The 21,243-nt window shown below is 42.1% G+C and overlaps 1 protein-coding gene across 1 annotated transcript in view; it reads left to right on the top strand.

Annotated features, from left to right (window-relative positions):
- The window catches only part of FTO (FTO alpha-ketoglutarate dependent dioxygenase), a 371,751-nt gene that overhangs the window by 160,334 nt on the left and 190,174 nt on the right, over positions 1-21,243 (top strand). The window contains exons 6-7 of the mRNA XM_080828266.1: positions 1,841-1,984; positions 8,840-8,959. Of these exons, the coding sequence (XP_080684392.1) occupies positions 1,841-1,984; positions 8,840-8,959 (264 nt within the window). The remainder of the gene's footprint in view (positions 1-1,840; positions 1,985-8,839; positions 8,960-21,243) is intronic.

Raw genomic sequence — 21,243 nt, 5'->3', positions numbered from 1 at the left:
CACTGAGCCACCCAGGTGCACCATATGATTTCATTTTTAAGAAAGGTCCTGCATAGCCAGACCTGTGGTTGCAGGAAGTAGATCGGTGGTTGTCTGAAGCTGGGAAGGTTGGCAGAAAGGGGGCAGCAGGGGACTGCTAAGGGATACCGTTTGTTTTAGGGAGGTGACCAAAATGTTCTAAAATTAATTGTGGCGATGGTTGCGTAACTCTGTGACTATACTATAAACAATGAAGTGTATGTTTTCACCGTGTGACTTTTATGACATGTGAATTATGTCTCAATAAAGTTGTTACCTGTCCTTGCCAAAAAAAAAAAAAAGGCCTTATTATAGGTTCTGTACAACAAATAGAACTCTGAACACCTAGAAAAGAAAGTACCCCTCTCCTCCACCCCCCCCACCTTTTTTTTTCTTTTTTTTGACTGCAAGTATGGCTCTGCTGTAGTTTATTTAATGAGTCCCCTATTGATGGGAAATTTAGGTTGTGTCCAGTCTTTTGTAATAAATGGCATTGTGATTAGTAACCTCTTATGTAAGTCATTCAGTACTTGGGCAAGTAAAGGTATGAGTAGAGCATGGTTTCAGATAGAACATCATTTTAAAAGAGGTCGCCAGAGCGGCTCTGGGATGAAAGTGAGTGGTGTTTTAACTCCACTCTTTGTCTCTTCTTCATAGCAAATTGGAGCTACCTGCTGTGCTCCCAGAACTCTGAGATCTTCGTATTAAAATACGTATCAGTCTATCAGTCAGGCTTCTGTATCCGGCACCGTAACTTTGTTTTTCCCAGGCTTACCCATGACGCGTTGCATCAAATGGCAGTAACCACAGAAAGAATTTTTGTACCAGGGCATTAGCCTTCAAGGTTATTTCTAAGGGAATCTGTGTAAATTATATATGTCGAAATAGAAGTACTTTAGGGATACATTTTCCTCCCTGGGTCGAAAGGATATTTACAGCTTGCTTTTTATCATTCTAGGAAATCATGTTGTCATCAAAACCAACAGGTGCACACCCCGTCTGCAGCCTTTTCTTTTCTGACATATATCATTCAAAGGAGGAGTTGTCTATTCGACCTCTGTTTTGCTCCCACAGACAAAGAGAGGGATGAACTAGTTATCTGTGCCCTTGCCAATACCAAGGTACTAAGTTATGCCTTTGAACATGCCTTGAGGGCACGAGCCACATATTCTCCATTATTTGAAGAACCTGTTCCACCAAGAACTGCAGCTGCTTGGTTTTTTGCAGAAAAAGGAAATGAGTTCTTTGCCCTGTGTTTATAACTTCAATTTTTTTCTTTTCCCCTGCCGTTACTGTGCCATTTTGTGGGCTGTTGAACTGATCACCTTTCTTTCCCATTGTTAGGTTCAGGGCGCTTATAACAAAGTCAGTGTCTTTGACTTCTTGGTTCATTAGTTACTCATCCAAAAACTATTTATGAAGTTTTTTTTTTTTACATTTAGGACTTGGTTCTAGATGCTGCCGTATCTGTAGGAAAAAATATGTAATAAAATGGTGTGTGGGTATGTGTATACGTGTGTGTGTGTGTGTATTTACCTATACGTGTGTACATGGCTTTAGCCTCAGTGAGCCTAAGGTGTGGTGATATAAGGCCCACATTTAAAAGAAAATCAGCAAGGAGCATGGCCCAAGCGAGGCCAAGCTGGCCACACAGAGCTCAGGGAGTAGACCGCTAGTGCAGTTCTTAAGTTGGATGTGGGCTGAGCTGTGGGGGCCACAGGTGAATGTATGGGGAAAGGACGAATGTGAACACCCCCCGGAAGTGTTGTACCATAAACTTGGATTTGGCTTACGATCCTGATGGCTGGTTCTGTCTCCGCAGTGCTCTGCTGGAACCTTGGATTATATCTTACAGCGCTGCCAGCTTGCTTTGCAGAATGTCCGCATCGAGGCAGACAGTGGTGATGTTTCTTTGAAATCCTTTGAGCCTGCAGTTCTGAAACAAGGAGAAGAAATCCACAACGAGGTGAGACTTTCAAGAACTGGGAAGCTGCTTGCGAGCCAGCGAGTTGATCTGCCGTAATTTCATACGGGTGTGAGCCCGGAAATGCCTCAGTGAGAGACAAAGAGCAGTGTAATTACTCACAAGGACAGCAGTAGCCCGAGCATCCGCATTTTTGTGCCAGTTCTGCAAGCCTCTCTCTCTGCAGGACAATGCAAAGTGGGCCCGTAACGTGGGTGCATGTAGGGCTTGGGTTATAGGAGAGGAACTTGAGACAAGGGAAGCTGAATCTTTTATAATAGGTAGGAAGAATGCCTGACCTTTGCTCCAAGCAAGATACTGTCTTTATCCTCCAAGGCTGTTCCAATCCCTGCCCTTTGTTCTGGAGGAGAAACTATATCTTCCAAAGGTGTTCACTATGCCAGACATTTCTTGCGATGGGAGGCTGAGCTGGAGGGAAGTCAGTGCCTTGCTCATAAGACATGCCGAAACCCAAGACTCATGAAGAGGTCTTCCCGCAAAGCCCAGTGGGAATCGTGGGTGGAGCCTAAGAGCAAGTGTCAGTGTCAGTGTCTTGCTTGCTGTTTACAGAATGAGGGGCAGTTCTGCAGCCCTGTCAGACTGGCAGGATCCCTCCAGCCAAGGGTTCACAAACTTTGCTGCTTCCAGTAACCCCCTTTCTGCTTTTGCTTTATCTTTGGACCATAAATGTTGCTGTCTACTTATTACTCCTAAAAACTCAGCTCGTTTGTTAAAAAAAAAAGATTTATTTATTTATTATTTTAGAGAGAGAGAGCGGGAGGGGGAAAGGGAGGGAGAGGGAATCCCACATGGCCTCGCCCCTGAGCACAGGGCTGGATCCCAGGACCCTGAGATCATGACCTGAGCAGAAATCCAGAGTCAAATGCTTAACTGACTGAGCCTCCCCGGTGTCCCATAACTCAGCTCATTTTTTATGTAAATACATTTCTTTGAAAAGGAAGCTTTGTGTTATCACTTGAAGTAGAAGCCAGTATCACTAGCCAAAAGAAAAAGGAACCAGAAAAATCTCGCCATTGGAAACAGAGCAGTGTTAGCATTTTCCAGCAGGTTCTCTTGCTGGGAGAAGGCTCTGAGCCTCAAGTCTCCATTCTCCACGGGAGAAGAGAGATTCACACACAACTTCTTGTGTTTTCTAACAGTCATTGAATGTTCTACTTCAAATGGGTGAATTTTGTCATGGGTAAATTATACCTCAACATAAAAAACATCAGAAGGAAAAAAAGAGATTCCCAAGTGAGAGAGAAATGTTGAAGGTTATCACCCATCTGCTACTTTCTCTTTGCTAGAATTGGAAGGATTGATGGCGAATTTGGAGGACAAAAATATTCTCTTTCGTCCTTTCAACAAGTAATGACTGACCGCGTGTCTGGTACCTTCTGTGTGCTTTAAGATACCATTTTCTGGACTGGGTAAGGGACAGTCTAGTTTGAACGGTGGGAGTGGCGCTGTGAGTTAGAGGTCACAGAGGTGGTATTAGGGGACAGGAAAGCAGCAGATCCTGTCAGTCCTTGGAGATCCCTATCAGGACAACCACTCTCCTGTTTACTCAGAGGGAAATGGGAGCTATTGAGGACTTTGAAACAGAGGAGTAACAATGTCTGCTTCCACAATATCATGTAATGTCTTTAAAGAGATATTTAGGAACCTATGAACTGCTCCACACTTAGTGAAACATTAGCATAATCTCCAGAACCAAAGACAAAGGAATTCTGCCTTACTTGCTGCACTCAGGACTGACTTTCTTCCCTTCATTGTGCCTGGTAAGCGTCCCATTTTCTCTCCTCTCTGTCCTTGCTAGAGACATTGCTGATAGCTAGAACTTCAAGAGAGATAAGCGTTTATGGGCCTGGTGACCTCCCTGAATGAGACTTGGGAGCAAAGTTATGTCTTTCTCCATATTTGTAGTAAAGAAATTCTGATCTCGAAATGTAAGGCTTTTCCTTCTCTACAAACCTCGTGATGTTAGGATTCAGGCTCGCAGAATGGGGGTTCTCTTTAACAGTCACGTGGGCTCTTCTGGTCCCTGTGCTTCTGGTCTTCTGTGACTGACTGTTTTGTTAACATCAACCGGTGGGGGCGGTCTGTAACAATCACCTTGTTTATCTACCAGTAGAATATTGTCATCTGAACCCATTAGCCTCAGAAAGTGACTGGCTGCTTTTGACATTGTATACGTTAGCAAAGTGGGATAGAGATATATCAGAAACCTTAGCCCCTTGAGACTGGTCTGGGGTTGAAGGGAAAGAGAGATCTTGGATCTAAATAGCGTGCGTGCTCATCTTATCCAGTCCCCCTGATCTTTGATTCTTCAAGGCCATCAAGAATGAATTCCATATGTCAAGGCATATCGTTAGATACTAGTCTTTGGCCATACACCCTGGCCTGAGATGGAGCACTGGCATGCCGGCTTTCTACCCTGTCCCGTGGTTAAAGCAATAGCACACTTGTCCGTAATAGTTCCCTCGGGTTCTTTATTGTTTGCTTTCCTCTTTCTTAAAAGCCATGTGCCTTCGCTGCACCACTTACAGGAGGAAGCCCTTGGTTTTATGTGCGGTGGGCTTTCAGGCTATCTGGGTGTAGACGTGGCTTGTATTTCCTTAGATGGTTTCTAACCAAGCGATTTGGGAACTTGGGGGAGTAGAACTGAACACCTTCAGTTATTTTTTCCTCATTTAAGATGCTTAGCAAAGATTTTTTTGTCCAGTTGGAAGCAGGATCTTCCCGCATGTTTTTAAATACTCTGTTTTCCTTCTTAAAAATAGTTCGATTTGGTCAAACCTGCATCTTTTTTAAAGTCACTTTGAAAGGGCCTTTGAAGTGTGGCTCTTTGTACACTGGACAGTAGCATCTCTCCCTGGTCTCGCGTCTTTCTCAATGAGATAACTTATGATGACAGGGAGAAACGAACCCCAGTGGGCCTGTTCACGCCTCTCATGAGGGAACTGCGTGAGCTGAGCTGGGGCCAAATGAAAAGCCTACCCTAACGTGGCAGAAGAACAGGAGGTGACAGTTGCTTCCGTGTAAGCGAATGGAGATGATTTACAATATGTGGTGATATAGGAACTCAGAAATATGATTCTGAACTTTACTGCTGAATGCCCGAGGTTTCGGGCAGGCAGGTTTCTTCCCCTTCAGACTTTTCTTAGACATCTTTTAGGAAAAAAAAATGTTTCTTTTTTTTTTTTTTAAAGATTTTATTTATTTATTTGACAGAGAGACAGATCACAAGTAGGCAGAGAGGCAGGCAGAAAGAGAGGGGGAAGCAAGCTCCCCACTGAGCAGAGAGCCCGATGTGGGGCTCGATCCCAGGACCCTGAGATCATGACCTGAGCCGAAGGCAGAGACTTAACCCACTGAGCCACCCAGGTGCCCAGAAAAATGTTTCTTGACTGAACTTTTAGACTGTTCCAGGTACAGGTTAATTACGAGGGTTTTAAGAAATGGTTTTCCGAGTTGGTTATGAAGCTGACACTGTGGACTTGTTTTCATATTTCTCGTGATGATTCACACGGCCCTTCAGGAACCTGTAAGGCCTCCAGATTGTCGATAGGCTTTGGGTAAATGCCCAGGGGCATTGCTTACCTTTGTGTTGTATTGGCCCAGAAGATTGAATCGCAGTGAATTTCCTTTAACAGCGCGTCCAAAATCTGGGAGTTTGGTTCACGAGTATCATGAACTCCGAGAGAATCTCGAGAGGGTTCCTGTGTGTTGTCTCCCCGAGGCTTGCATCTTTGGGGGTCTGCATCCCCCATGCCGTGTCCTTGGCCTCAAGTCAGCCGCAGCCCTCCTGATGGCTGTCTCTTATTTCTGATCTGATAGTTATGAGCTTCCCGGGGGCGCTGGACCCTGGAGAAGGGATGGAGACCCTACTCCTGTCATGCCTAGAACTTTATCTTTTCCTTTCTGAGCCCCACAGTTTAGGGAGAAAAAATAATAACTTCTTTTGCTTGGTGGTTGTTATTATTATTATTATTATTATTATTGTTATTATTAATTATTATTATTTTGTAACTCAAACTCCAAATCAAGGGGCTGGAAATCTTTTTTGCTTCCTTAATTACTTTTACGAAAGCAGCCAGCGGCTTCTCTTGGCAGTGGGGAACGTGGTTGAGGGTGACATTTGCTTCAAATCCTGCCATGTTTTTTGCCCACAACACTGAGACGAAAAAGTCAGGTTCTAGAGTTAAATAAAATGCATGCCAGTGGATTTGCTGCCCAGAGAGATTGTCATCTCCTGGGCAGTACTTCAGCTCATGAATAAACCTCCGCTGGGAGCAAGTCCTCAGTGTTGAACTTTCCCAAGTGGCCTCGGTGGGAGGGGGGTGGGCAAGAATTGACATGGATGTTAAAACTTTTCATGCTAAGAAAATCTTATCAGATTGTGAGATCCTTGGGAACAAGTTCTAGGCCTCATGGCCTCGCTCAGTTTGCTTTCTTAGCATCTAGCAAGTGCCGGCATATAGTAGGCTGTTCACTATTAGCTCATTGATCCTCACCCCAAACCTCTTTGTGGTTGTTACGTAATGATCCTTACTTACAGGCGATCCCGCCCCTTGGTAATGGAGCCCTTATTCTTCCTCATGGCACCGTCAGCTTCAAACGACAGCTGAGCATCCGAGGAAGAAGACGAAATCAAGATTTATTAAAATGGACAGGGTCTTTCTTTCCTTTCTTGGCTGATAGCAGACTCTCTAGGTATGCCCCTCTCCTGCCTTCTGAGTTTTAATTTCCCAAAATCTAGACTTGGGTATACCCTGATAGGTTGAATGAACTAGTTACGTAGGATAATCGGTTTTCTTTCCTGGGACCCCACGGTAGCCGAGCCCTACATGTTTTGTCCCCATCAACGGAAATAACCAGCCCCAAAATAGGAAGACCTCTTAAAATCTTTTCAGCTCTCCCTGACAGAGGGTGTGATGACATGCTCGTGGGCTGTTCCTGTAGCATGAACACACTTCATGCAAAGTCTCTTAAAAATAACTCGTCTCGTAATAACGTTGTCAAACCTGTATCTTTAGAGAAGTTGAACTACACTTGTATTCGCTCTCCCTTCAAAACACTTAAGTTTACTTCTGTTAACAGCTGTCTCTTAATACCACAGATAAGGTTCAGCAACTATTGTCTTAATATTGTCTACATTCCTTTTTTCTTTTCTTTTTTTTTTTTTTTTTTGTTTAAACAGCTTTAACTGAAATCAGTTCTACATATCAAACAAACATTGAGTTAATGTAAACTGAAACCCTTTCATATGACTGGGTGTTCTCGGGTTGGTTATTTGAGTCATTTTCACCATTGTTAAAGCTTCACAAGTTGCTTTTGTTTGCCTCATGAAAGTTCAATATGGATAAACACAAAAATTCTTTGTGGTAACAGGTAAAGATTATAATAGTTTGTCTATATAGGGAACATGATTACCTTAGCAAAGCCAGACGACCCAACATTAAGCTGGGAAAGCTCTCCCCTTCTTTAGATGGCAGAAGTAAAAAGAGTTTTGGGGGAATAAATAGAGTTGTAGTTTGACAGTAAAATTTGATTTTTTTCAAGTTGAAGATGAGCTTTTGAAGATATGGAAAGTGGATAGAAAATAGTTTCTTACCCTTCCAGAGCTTTACTCAACCTCTCATCTACGTGCATAGGGATTGTTTCAGTTGCAACAGAGAAAACTCAGCCTGACTTGGCTTAAGTAGAAAATGGCTTCAGGAACAGCTTGATCAAGAGCCAGGTGATATCACCAGTACCTGTTTTTTGTTTTTTTGTGTTTTTTTATTTTTATTTTGTAGTTAATTCCTACTTTGTTGTCTCCATTTCCCCCTGTTTGGTGGTGAAATGGTTGTAGAATTCTCTTCCTGAATCTTCTCAGTCTTCAGACTTACTGTGATTGAACATACGGTGATTACCCCCAGACCTGATTCTGTGACTAGAGAAATGTGGTGGGCTGATTGGCTGACATTGGGGTGGCACACTCCACCCCTGGTATTGGGGCCGGAGCTCTCCCCAGACCACATGGACTGGGACTGGGGAAGGGGGTCAGTTACCAAATGAAGAGTGGGGTTTTGCTAGAGTAGAAGGAGGAATGCTAAGGCAGCAAGTGATAATCATAATAAGAACCATAGTGGGTTCATAGGAAGGAAAAGCAATTATTAATGTCTTTGCTGTTCTTTCTACCTGTTGTCATGTGCCTGGCGTTGAAAAGTACCAGTTTGAATGGCTGTAGCTTTAATACACACCTCCACAATTAACTCTCTATTATTTCATTATAAGAGCTGGGATTCTCACCAGCTCCTCCTGGCCCATGGTAAATTCTTTATTGATTTTAAATCTAAGAAACTTGAAATTGATACCTTTTAATATGTGTCTGTGTTTTGCACTAAATACTAGTCTTTAATAAAGATGTTTAATAAAAACCGATCTTGATTATATCTTCCCAGTCATACACAGTGCAGGCTGCTGTATATTTTAGGATTTCAGTATTTGTGTTTTGTTTTGCTTTTTTTGGTAAAATTCATTTTTATTAATTAATTTTTTTTTCAGGATTTGTTGGCGAACATATAGTTTCCTCACGTCTGACTAATAAATGCGATGGAAAACCCCTCTCCAACCCTCAGCAGGGTTGTCTCGTTAAGAGGACCTCAGTTTTGAGACTGCTCTTTTCTTGGCTTTGCAGAAATGCTCTGGAGACTCCAGGTTTTACTGGAAGCTGGCTAGGCTGAGCTTTTCTCACCTTTTCTCACCCTGTGGCATTTAAGTGACCAGAGGAGAATCGAGTGATGACATTATTGTCCTTGATTGCCCCTCACGAGGGCATTTTAACAGCAGCCTTCTCCTTATGGTCCCCAGGTCGAGTTCGAGTGGCTGAGACAGTATTGGTTTCAAGGAAATCGATACAGAAAATGCACTGATTGGTGGTGTCAGCCCATGGTTCAACTGGAAGAACTGTGGAAGAAGATGGAAGGTGTGGTAAGTACATCAGGTCCGGGGCCATATTTTCTGGGATGTTCTACTGTGTCACTCCTTGGCTACCTAATGTGCATAGGCAAATACATAATTCATTATTCTAAACTACGGAGTCAGGTAACTCTTGGTAAGGAACAGCCCCAGTTTCGTCCGTACAAGGTCAGTTTAGTTCAGTGAGTGTTTTATCGGGTATTTCCAACGTACAAGGCACCATGTTGGAATGCATGCTAGGAAGTGCCATGGAGGGAACAACACTGCAGGTAGAAGCTCTAAAATTCATTTGGATTTTCAGACTCGGGCACCGTTCTACGGGTTTCCCCCGTACTAACTTCTGAAATTCATACAACAGCCCTACAAAGTGTAGAAACCCTTATGAGTCTTAATTTATAGGTGTGAAAACTGAGACATTGAGAAATTAAGTGCCTCGCCCAAGGTCACAGAGTAAAGTGACTGGGTAAGATGGAGACCCAGGCAGTCTGGCTCTGTGGCTTGTGCTCTTAACCGCTACATTCATTTAACAAGGAGAGAGACATGAATGTGGCCAGGTGTTATATTAGCTAAAATGAAAGCCTGTAATAGAGATTAAAAGAAAAAAAAATCACAGTCCAGAGGAGGGAGTATTAAATTCAGAGCACTGGACCTGGACTGTTGTGAAACAGCAGATATGGCTTTTTGGGGACTTTGGATGGGAGGAGTAGGGTCAGATAGGACATTGGGAGAGGAACATTGGGCTCCAGGAAGTACACTAACAAGATTGCACGTGAGGAAGGACAGACAGCCCTCCTGGAGCAAGGAGTCAGGGGATATAGTTGGAAATGTAGCCGGAAGGCGAGTTGAGGCCACTTGCAAGTTTTGAATTAAGTCTTAATTTAAATAATAGTAATAATAGCCGACTCTTATGTTATACTTATGAAGTACCAGGCACTGTTCCGCATGGTTTATATATAACTTATTTAACTTTTATGACAACCCCATAAAGTAGGTCTGATGGTTCTCTATTTCATAAACCGGGAGACTGAACCCCAAAAGGTTTACATAACTTCCTCAAGATCATACAGCCCTTGAAGTGAGGGAACTGGGATTTGAACTCAGGAAGGCTGGCTCAAGGGTCATTCCCTCCACTATGTCGCCATCCTGCCTCCAAACCGTTGACTTTGGAACATAGGGGAGAAGTGATAAAAACCTGCCAAACTCGAGACGTGGTACCACTGCACAGACTGGGAAGTGTGCTGGGAACAGTGAGCTGGTGTGCAAAAATGCGTAGCTGGTGCTCACCTCTATTTTAGAATAATGAAAATATCAAGTCACGACCCAGAAGGAGTCTTTGTTTGAAAGTCTAGGTCAGAATCCGGAAGTCCTTGCTTTCCAGACCTCTCCTCAGATCTTTAAATCATGCCTTTTCACGGATATACGTCTGAGGAAGGAATGTTATCATCCTCCTTTTCTTGTACTAACAGTATCACAAAAATGGATTTCTCCAAAGACCAGAGTCCCAATAGAGAACTGAGCATTGTAAAGCCGAGTTGGAGGTAATGAAAAGTCCATGCCTTAATCTCCTTAGTTAGTTCTGTTCCTAAAATTCGCCTGTGTGGAGTATGCTCCATTTTTATGGGATGTATATATGAAGGCGGCTTCAGTTTCAGGGAATTTTTTACTGTGCTATTCTGGTTTTGTCCATTCACATAAGAGTTAGAAGGACCTCTTTATTTGCCAGACATGGACTCTAAGACATCAGGTTGACTTTGGGATTGTAATTTGACAGTTCCACAGTTTAGAAAATTCGAATTGGCAAGTAAATAAATAAATTCAAATTGGCAAATAAGAAAGGAACTCATTGATTTTGTAAAAAAAAAAAAAAAGAAAAGAAAAGAAAGAAAGAAAGAAAACAACCGAAAAGAAACTTTGCATCGCTTCTGTTCAAGGTTTTGGTTTTTTTTCTTCTTCTAAAGCGTAGTCTTCAGTATTGTGAGCTTCCTGATTCTGTTTGTTATGAATTCATTTAAAAGCTTTAGTTATAATTTCTTTTTTTTTAATCGGGCCAGGGCACATTAGTTAGGTGGAAGATTTCCTGGTTACTTCATGACGCTTGTGTAGAAAATACCAAGAAGAAGAGCAGACTTGGGAACACTCCAGAGCAAGTTTCCTTGCCGTTGGAGTGGCATTACTGAATGTTCTGAGTGAAATCAATGGCCCCAGTGTCTCTCCTCAGCCAGCCTCAGGGTGATCGTTATCAGCGGAGTGAAGGTTTGGGCTAAGATAAAAGGGATGATACTTCTAAATTAAATTTAAGCATGGCTTCAAGCCTCTCTGAATGACTTTTAACAAATTCATAATAATTTATTTCTGCTATTGGAAGAGACAGAAGATAATAATCACTGGGAAAGTCTATGGTTCTGTGGCTCTGTTAGTGTGCGGCCATCTGGTATCTGTGTGCTGGGGGGAGGGTGTGTTGGGGGGGAGCTGGCACCGGCCGCCTGGATTTCCTCCTGCGTAGCAGCCCACCTCGCATGTTTGCAGTTGCAAGCAGTAGGGGGCAATGTTGAGCCACTAGTGGGAGGCCTCAAGATGCTGGCCTTTCAGGAAAATGCATACAAATGTACCATTAACTGTCAAGAATTATCCCTGTTGCTTCAAGTTAGCTGTAATCTCCAAGATTCCATAACACAGGAAATCAGTTGTGGGTTAACAAATTCAACAGCAATTTAACATAAAAAGTGCAGTGTTTGGTGCACATTTGGATTCTATAGAATTAAACTAATCTGAACAGCATTTCTGAACGTACTCGCTTTGCTTCCAGGGAATATAGTACTCAAAATTATTATCCTTTTGGACAAATGATTCTTCTTTATCTCTGTGCTTTTTTTCCCCCCTAAATTGTAAAACCATGTGCGTGTTGTGGAAAGACTTCTCTAATTAACGTACTTTGTGTTTTGCACCGTATGGTTGATCTCTGTCAGTGAGAACAAAACAAAACAAAACAAAAAACACCTCAGGTGATATGTACATTACTTCTCACCTTTTGCTTTTGAGTACAGCAACCTCTGACTGGCCCTGGTACAAGGGAAGAGACTAGTGGTGTGATTTCTGTCCATCTCGGCGTTCTTCCCCCCCCCCCCCCCCACTTTGCGGTTGGAAGGTGTAGTCTCAGGTTGGATACAGAAGAAGAATGGAAAATGAGCTTTGAAATCGCATTTCTTCCCTTAATGGTAATTGCTTCTTCGCATGTCATAACCAGTCACATATTTCAGAAAGTTCAGTCCACTGCCTCTAAAACTCCTCTAGCCATTACTTCCCATTCTCTGTTCCAGCAAGCTCTGTCCTTATCACACTGTTTTTTCTCGCCACGTCTCTCCCCTCCCCGCCCTCCCCACCCCAGGACAGTTTTACTCCCCGCTTGCTCTTGTGATGTAAATGTTAAACCCTGTATTTGAATGACATTCTGATAAAATACCACATTCTCCCGGCATATTACCTCATGAATTTGTGAGCCATGAAGCCCAAAGCTGCAGAGCCCTTTCACATAACCCAAGAACGTAGCCTTGCCTTTTCCTCTCAGCCTTTGCTCTCTGTTCAGGATGGTGGTATAACCCTGGAACGCTATTCAGATATTTGTATTTTATTTTAGTTTCTTAAACCAACCCACCGCCTCACAGCCAAGATTAGTGTATTATGAGGCGACTCTTCAGGATAAGAGAGAGTTACCATTTGAAAGACACTGTACAAGCTTTGCTTTCTGGGTAAAGAGATGTATGAAAAGCCGAAGTCTCCTGTGAGGTGAGGAAGTCTTGCTGTAGCCAGAGATGCAACGGATAGGCCATTTGTCTCTCAGGGTCTGGTATCGCACTTTGCAAAACTGACATTTATTTTACCTATAAAAATGTTTTAACACCATCAAATTCACAATGATACGGAAAAGAATACTGCGTGTGACGACCTCTAAATTGATGACATTTATTCATTTCCCTTTGACCTTAAAAAACAAAAGGTCAATTTAGTATAATCCCGTGGAAATATTCTAAAATAGTTTGCAGAGTAAACATTTTCAGGAGTACGGATGATGGATATACTGGAGAGAAATTTCTTCATGCCTTTTTTTTTTTTTTTCCAAGTGCCTGTTTCTTTTAGAAGAGTAGAATCCTGATCATTTTGAATGTTTTGAATTGCATTTCCTGTCCTGACAGTTCTTTGTGCTGGGGTAACAGGGCATCTACGTGGCCGTTGGCCTTCCTAACCTTTATTGACTTTAGTGGGAAGGAGCCAAGACTGGATCATTTTAATGTATCCGTTTTGAAACAATGTTAAAACACAACATATAATTACATTAGGTAAGCTCTAGGTTGCATTAAATTCTACCCATTTACGTTACAGTTTGGCACAGGAGAGCAGAGAGACCTGGAAAAACGAGTAGGTGTTTTATTTAATTCTGTGACCAGTTTCTCATTGTTAAAAGTTTTAAGAGAGAAATGTACTTACGAATGTCAAGGTTGTCTTTTACAAGTTGGTCCTAATAGTTTAATTTTGAGATGCGTTCCTGCATTTTCCCTTGTCATTTTGGCCTGTGTAAATCATCTGGAAGAGCTCATGCCAGGGGCCTGCCCACTGCTGTTTGCTGGAGCCTCTCCTCCAGCAGGTGACCCAGTCCGAGGCAGGGATAGGGCGGAGGGGTGGTTTGTTTGTTTTCGGAGAGATTAACGAAGCACTCATCTCAATGCTTTAGATTAAATTCTTTTTAACTGAATAGAGGAACAAGGCTGCTTTTTCATACACTGAAATATATACTCAGTATCTCCGCATTGTCTATTCTTTTACAGTTCAATTAGCTAAGTTCATTTTAAACTTTCTTTCAGGATTAAAGATTTTGGGGGGGGTATGCGGAAGAAAGGGATATAAATATTAATTTTTTGCTCATGTTAATTGTGAGGTCACCAACTTCTATTTATATACGTGTGTGTAAATATGTGTGTGTGTATATAAATACTTCCCCTTTAGTGTTCACATATGATACTGAATTATATTTGCAGACATGTAATCCTCTCTTCCATTTTTCATTATTAACATCGCTGATACAGGAGCAGAATACATTATAGTAATTTAGGATTTGGTGTGAGACGTCTGGTGGTTAAGTTCCCTTCTCCTCCTTTTGATGGCTACAGTGCTGAGTGGCTCAGGATAAGCACAGATTGGAGGCAGGTAAACAGTCACAAACACCCAATAATTCAAATTATGTACACAGACACTGAGTTTGGGGACCTCTATATTTAGCTTTGGAAATTTGCGGGGGGGGGTGGAGAAAAAAAGTCACTTTTCTGCTACAGTGTCTGAAAATCCTTGGCTCACGTTTTTGTTATCTTAAACGTGTTCACTGAAGGTTAGTGCTTCCCACTCTTCTTCCTCCTCAGCCCCACACCGCCCTTCCCCATAGCCGCATTGTTCTATTAAGAGTAAAATATCTGAGGGGAAATTATACATGTAATTTAGCAATGAATTTCTAACAGGTTTCGATTCCTTCTTTGATTGCCTTCTGGATTTCTTTCAGAGTTTTCCAGTTTTTTTTCCCTTAGTCGCTGCAGACTTAGTAATGAATTTGAAAAAAAAAAAGCATTGTGTATCCTGTCTTTTTGGGAAAAAAAATTTACAATTCCAAGAGAATTCAGGCTTAAGCTTGAGAAACAGAATGTGCATCGAAAGCACAAAGGACTATGTTTATGATTCTCTTTGAAGTGTTTTTGCAACTGGATAAGGAAAATTTTAGAAACCGTCTGATAGTGTTCAGGGTAAATACTTAAACCCCTTTAGAGAATTTCACACACAGATACTGTGCAGCAGAAAAAAGGGATACTTATGTTTCTTAAAGCTGCTACAGCCTACAGCTTTGTACTTAAAGACAGAGGTGTTGAATAGAATTCTACTGAGGATACATCCAGTGACAATATCTCCAGGAACATCAGAGCAAACCAGTGGGTAGGACTTTCCGTTTTTAACCCTTCCATGAGCTGTAGGAGAGTTGAGGTTTATTGGTACCAAGTACTAGAATGTGCCTGTTAACATCCCAGGAATGTTAAGAGGGATCGTTCAGGTGCCTCTGCTCTGCACACACGAGGAACAAGGCTAAAGAAACCAAAAACAGTGAGGCAGAGTGACGGGAGCTGGGAAGTGCCAAGGACAAAACTTGCCATCTCTCTTAACTCTTAACCTCAAATAAACAGCCACAGTTTCTCTTTCAGCCTCGATTCTGTAGGCTTTAGCTACATCTTGCTAGCCTTTGTTAAATACATATACACATACAATGTGCACACACACACACACACACAGGGGCACACATGTGCATTTCACACATGTTCTAGTTTCTTTTCAAAGAGACAGATTTGGTTGTTTTAAATAATTTTAACCACACCAGATTTCAGATTGATGCAAAGGTGTGAAGATCCTGCTACTTTCCCCCAGGGGTGCTCTTGTAGCCTCGGCTGCTGGCATTTCTTTTGGATTCCTTTAACTAGCCGACCATCATAGCATTTCAGATGTGAATCAGAATCCCGGGTGCCAGATTGGGGTGTCAGTAATTTCCAATTTTTTTTTCCTGGAAAAGTTACAGCCTTAAACAATTATATACCTATTTCCTCTAGTCCTTTGGAGGGTGGCTGAAGTAGGGAGTGGGGCAGTAAATTCAACTCCAGTCTGTCATTTATCTTACGAGAAAAACCTTTGAGTTATTCTAGAAGAGTCTCCCGTCTAGAAGAATGAAGTTATATTTTAAAAAAATCGGCAGGCCTACAGTTTTGAAAGGAAATCAAGATTTCCAAAGGATATGTGCCAGTCGTTGGGAACGTTATCAAGATTATAGGATCTTTTTTTCCCCAAGTTGGTTAATGAATGGTCCCTAAGACTGTTACCTTCTGAAGAAAATTGTTACAATGATCGAATGAAAAGGACGTAACATGTAAAATACTGTACACATGCAAGGCATCAGCATGAGTGATTTTATTTTTTTTAAGGATTTATTTATTTATTAGAGCGAGCACGAGCTGGGGGAGGGGCAGAGGGAGAGGGAAAAACAGACTCCCCACTTAGCGTGGAGCCCAACATGGGGTTCGATCCCAGGATCCTAAGATCATGACCTGAGCCAAAGGCAGATGTTTAACTGACTGAGCTTCCCAGTAGCCCTACCACTAGTGATTTTAAAAGGAATGTAGACAGTCTTCTGTTTAGGAGCCCTTACTTAGAGGTCATTTGACTGAATCCTCCTTAGTGACATCATCCCTCCCCATTTTTCATTTCCCTTCCTCCAGAACCAGTATCAGTCCTGGAGCTAGAGGGACTCAATGAATTGGAGCCCAGTGCTACTCTGGTAATGTTTCTACCCCACTGTGGGCTAAATATTTTGGGAAGCTGGGCTGGGAATCTTTCCATATTTTGCAAAAATGTCTCTATGGAGAAATGTGCTCCCAGTGCCAAAATCTGACTTACCAGAGAGCTCTGGGAACACATTAAGTCGGCTCTTCCGTGCATTAAGGGTAACATAACCATGATCCTGCTCTCTTTTCATTGACATCTGCAAAAGAATGATCTTTTTTTAAACTAAGGGAAACTTGATATGTTGCCTTTTCAGTATTCCTGAAAGTATCTCTGTGATCATTTGTAGATGATGTTTTTAACACCATCTTTTCCCCTAACACTTGAATTATGATTGACTTTTTTTGTATTTCCTCTGTATGACCTCAGCCCATCTGGAACCACCTGTGACGATCTCATTTGTAAATTTTTCCTTGATGTGTCTAAAAATCTCAGATAACCTCCAACTTGTTTTTGATTGATTGACAAAATTAGCCTTTAAATTAAAGTCTGGAGTTCTATGGCAGTACTCAAAATTAATTTCTACTGTTTCAGACATATCTGCTTTGGTTATAAAGACGTGGAACAGGTGGTAAATTGGTAATATATATCCCTTTACTTAAATATTATTAATTTAAATGAGCAATAATGAAATACCCAGAATAATGCATCAGATCTTTAACAGATGTTGGGGGATCAAGAGGGCTTGTATTTTATTTAACGTCATAAACTTTTCATGTAGTTAATGGTGAATTTTTTAACGGATGGAAGTGGTGGGATATTCCAATGCCTGTAATAAATTAATATTACCTATTAATATCATCTGGGTACTGGGGTCTGATGTCTTGGAGACCTGAATAGTGGTTGGGCAAGGTGGGCCATGTTTAGCTATTTAGTCATAATATCTCAAATTTAACATATCTCAAACCAAACTCTTGATTCCCATCATCTCTAGGTCTTTCTCCCAGGATCACAAAGTTCAGTAATTTGCACTGTCCAGTTACTCAGCCTATAATCTTGGAGTTCTCTTCATTTATCCCTTGATTTATCAGTGAATCCTGTTAACTCTGTTTTCAAAATATTCATGGTCTGGCCACCCTTCACCCCCCCCCCCCACTGTTTTATCACTTTGGTAAGAACCACCCATCATTTGTCCAAATAGCCTCCCTCCTCCTCCCACCCTGTGTCCATCCCTGTGAGAGTGTTCCTTTATTTTTTAAAAGATTTTTTTTACTTATTTGTCAGAGAGAGAGAGCATGTGCACAAGCACGGGGAGTGGTGGGAGAAGGAGAAGCAAGCTCCCCATTGAGCAGGGAGCCTGATGCGGGACTCGATCCCAGGACCCTGGGATCCTGACCTGAGTGGAAAGCAGATACTTGACTGACTGAGCCACCCAGGCGTCCCTAGAGAGTGTTTTTTTAAAAGTACAAGTCTGGTATTTCATGCCCCAGCCCAAACTCACCATTATGAGCAGTCATCCCACTTCCTTGCAATGAGCCTAGAACACTACAGGGTTCGTCCATCTCCCCCGCCCCCGAACATTATTTCTCCTCCCTCCCAGTCCCCCACTTGCCCTTCTCCTGTCTTTAGAACACTCTCAGCTTCCTCCTGCATCATAGCCTTGGCATTTGTCGTCACCTCCTTCTAGAATATTCTTCCCTCTGTGAATTTGCATGACTCCCTCCGTCACTTCATCAGGTCCCACTGCTCATGTCAGTCCTTGGAGAGAGTTTCTTATGATAGCGAGTGCCTTGCCCTGTTCTACTTTGCTTCCTACTGCTCTCCGCCGTCCGCCACGTTCACTGTCTGCCTCCACCGAATACAGTCTCGGTGAGAGCTGGACTTTGTCCCATTCTCTGTAATTTCCCAGCTTCTCAAACAGTGTCTGGAACGTAGTAGGTACTTGACGCCTCCTTGTTGAAGAAACGAATTGAGGTGAGGTCAGCATCCTGGTCCAGCCATAACCTCCCACCCTCGTTAGGCAGCATGGCCTCTAATAAATTCTTTTTAACTCTTTCTGTTTCCCGAAAATGTTAGGTCCTGCTTAACAGGAATACTGTAGGGTTCGTTTTATTTTTCAAACAAATATAACCCTCCCAACAGTTTCCCCAAACACCTTTAACATTTAAAAAATAATAATATCGAGAGAGCACAGAGGATGCCCGAGAAGGTCCTTTTTTATGCCTCTGGCATTTACACTGAGAAGGTGGAGCAGTCACTGGCAAGCAACTTATGCAAATAGGAAAAAAAATTTTTTTAAATGTGAGACGGAAGCAGCTTATTAGCATCAGTGCTGCTGAAACTTAGAACCGTGGTGTTCTGCCTCATCTGTTGGCATTCTTCAGATTTTAGATTTTCCTGTTCTTGGAAAACTTAATAGAGTAAAATTGTCAAAAAATTAATGAGTTCCCCAACAAAGCTTGGTTGGACTTTTTATTACTAATTTCCGGAAGTTATATAGGGAAAGCAGTGTAGACTGGACAGGTTTTGGGCACAGAACGAGGGGAAATCCCTGAGGAGTAAACTGACTTCCGCTAGACAAGCTGAAAACTGATTAAAATATTTATCATCCTTTGGGTATGCAATAGCTTTTGATGATGGAAGGCATATTAATATTCATCTTTGCTGCTTGTCTACACTTCAGACAGATCCCAGGAAAGGATGTTCAGATGACCAGTTTTCTTTCCTCACCAGGAGTCCTTGAGCCCCAGTACAGCTTGGAACCAAGAAATGCCTTGTGATGTGATTGAGCTTTTCCTCTGGGGGCTGGGGCTGGGGGAATACAAACCAGGAGAGACCTCTGGGCTGGAGAGCTTTAAAGGATTACTGCTTTCTCACAGGAAGTCTTTTGCTAGAACAAAGGGAAAAGTTTGGTTGTCATTTTATGAGCCGCAGAACTGCTCTTGCTGAGTCCACGAGGCGGCCCTGGCTCCTTGAGTGAAATGAGGGGAACGAGACCTTACAAAGGTTTTGGTGTACAGACTGTGGGAGGCTGAAGATTCCCCCACTCCTTTCCCCTACATTTGTTAAGGAAGAAGGAGAGAAATCGGTAATGTTCACTACTGACCCCAAGGTCTTTTGACTGGTCGTTCTGGAATGTTCCATCTCTCTTTTGTCTTGAGACAGAGCGAATATATATGGTGTCCTTATATATAAGGAGCACAAGGTGGCCTGCTGGGATTCTCAGGATCTATCTCTAAAATGTTTTTTTTTTTTTTCCTTTGGTGGGAAAAGGAATCTGGCTTAATTAGTTTAGTTAGCTAGGCAGGGTTGTTTTCTGTCTAGATTAGAATAGCCTTGATTACGTTTCACTGGGGAGGGCACCAAATAAGAGCTCTGAAAGAAACTGACCTCTTTATTGAGTGGTCTGCAAAACCTGGAAATTGAATAGAATAGTCTCATAAAAAAGGCTATTGTGTTAAGACACTTAGTTTCTGTCTTTTAAATCTGAAACATTAACATCTACTCCTTTCACATTTTTTGTAATTACACACTGATGTCTTTATATGAAATATACCTAAAAAAATTGGGACCGTAATGATATTTGCAACCTATTTTAATAGAGTGGCATCAGAAAAGAAATATACATTCTTCATTCTAGTCATTTCCTCATTCATCTGCTCCATTTTGTGCAGATAAGTGTGAAGTTCTGCAAAAAGCCAGGACTTCTGTCTCCCAGGTTGATAAGGCACAAGGCAGTAAGTAATTCAGAGGAAGAAAAATCAAAGGGGAGAGTGGATTCTGACATAGGCCTTTGGGAATACAACGGATTTTGATAGATGGAGATGGGTGGAGGATATTCAGAGATGCTAGAAGCCTCGGAGACATCATAGTGGAAAAACACAAAATCTGCTCGCAAACTTGATTAGACTGGATGGAGTGTCGTTTGTGTGAGTCCAGTAGTGAGAGATAAGATTAGGAAGATTAACAAGGACCCTTTTCTAATGCATTTCTTTGCAAGGTACAGTGCTTTTACCCCTTAATGACTGCTGTGCTCTCATAGTCATGGAAAGCCAAGTGCTAATTGTGCACAAGTAAAAAGAAAATGAAATCTATCTTACCATCTTGCATTGGCAAAGGGGAAACAAGTCAAAATTCTGTTAATTGCCCTGATTTGAAGACAGATCTGTATCCCCAGTACGGCAAATAAGCAACACTGTCCATTTGCAGAAGGAGAACTACAAATGACTTGATATATTTTCCTACCAAGGTCTTTTTTTTTCCCCCTCACAAACTGAATACCAACCTAATAATTTTGGATTTTGGTCAAAGGCAGGTCTTTCCATGTGTGAACCATTTCCGATTCTCTTTCTTGTTTAGGTCTCTCTCTCTCTCTCTCTCTCTTTTTTGATATGGGAATTGAGGTCCGAATTAAGTGATGTCTCCCATGCCTTTTGGAGAGGGGACAGTTCTGAGGACTTATGTACTTGCATAAAGTATTTTGAAATTACAGCCAAAGTGTCATTCATGATTTGTTTGATTTGGTTGGGGATAGCGGGTGTGGTAGTCTATCATTTCCGCTGCTGAAATTGAGTGGTTTCTTTCCCGCGCATACCTCCCCATTCTTTGGTGAATGGCTCCACGTTCGTGCTCAGCCACCCCATGCTGCCCTGTGTTTGTCGTCCCGTTTTGGCTTGTCTGTCACACCGCTTGGAAGACCGAGTCACTGTTCACAGTGTAAATAGCGGCGGTTCACTCTGGGCTCTCTCCCACCTTGATGGATCGATTTCTGCTCGATACGCCTTCTTTTTCCTCCACGGGATGTTACAATTTCCCAGTGACTTTTTGGTTTTTATTTTATTTTATTTTATTTTTATTTAGCTTTACTACTTTTTGAGGCACAAGGCATTAATCCTTGAGTGACTGATAACTCTGTGACTTGGTTCTTCAGACACTGGGCTTCTGCAGGATTGTCTTAGCTCTGATTCTGCTCAGGAAGCCAAGGTCTGAAGCGAATT

The sequence above is a fragment of the Martes martes genome, assembly GCF_963455335.1.
Source record: "Martes martes genome assembly, chromosome: 17".
Taxonomy (NCBI): domain Eukaryota; kingdom Metazoa; phylum Chordata; class Mammalia; order Carnivora; family Mustelidae; genus Martes; species Martes martes.
Note: the sequence above shows the minus strand (reverse complement) of the source record. Positions and strands in the feature narration are given on the sequence as shown.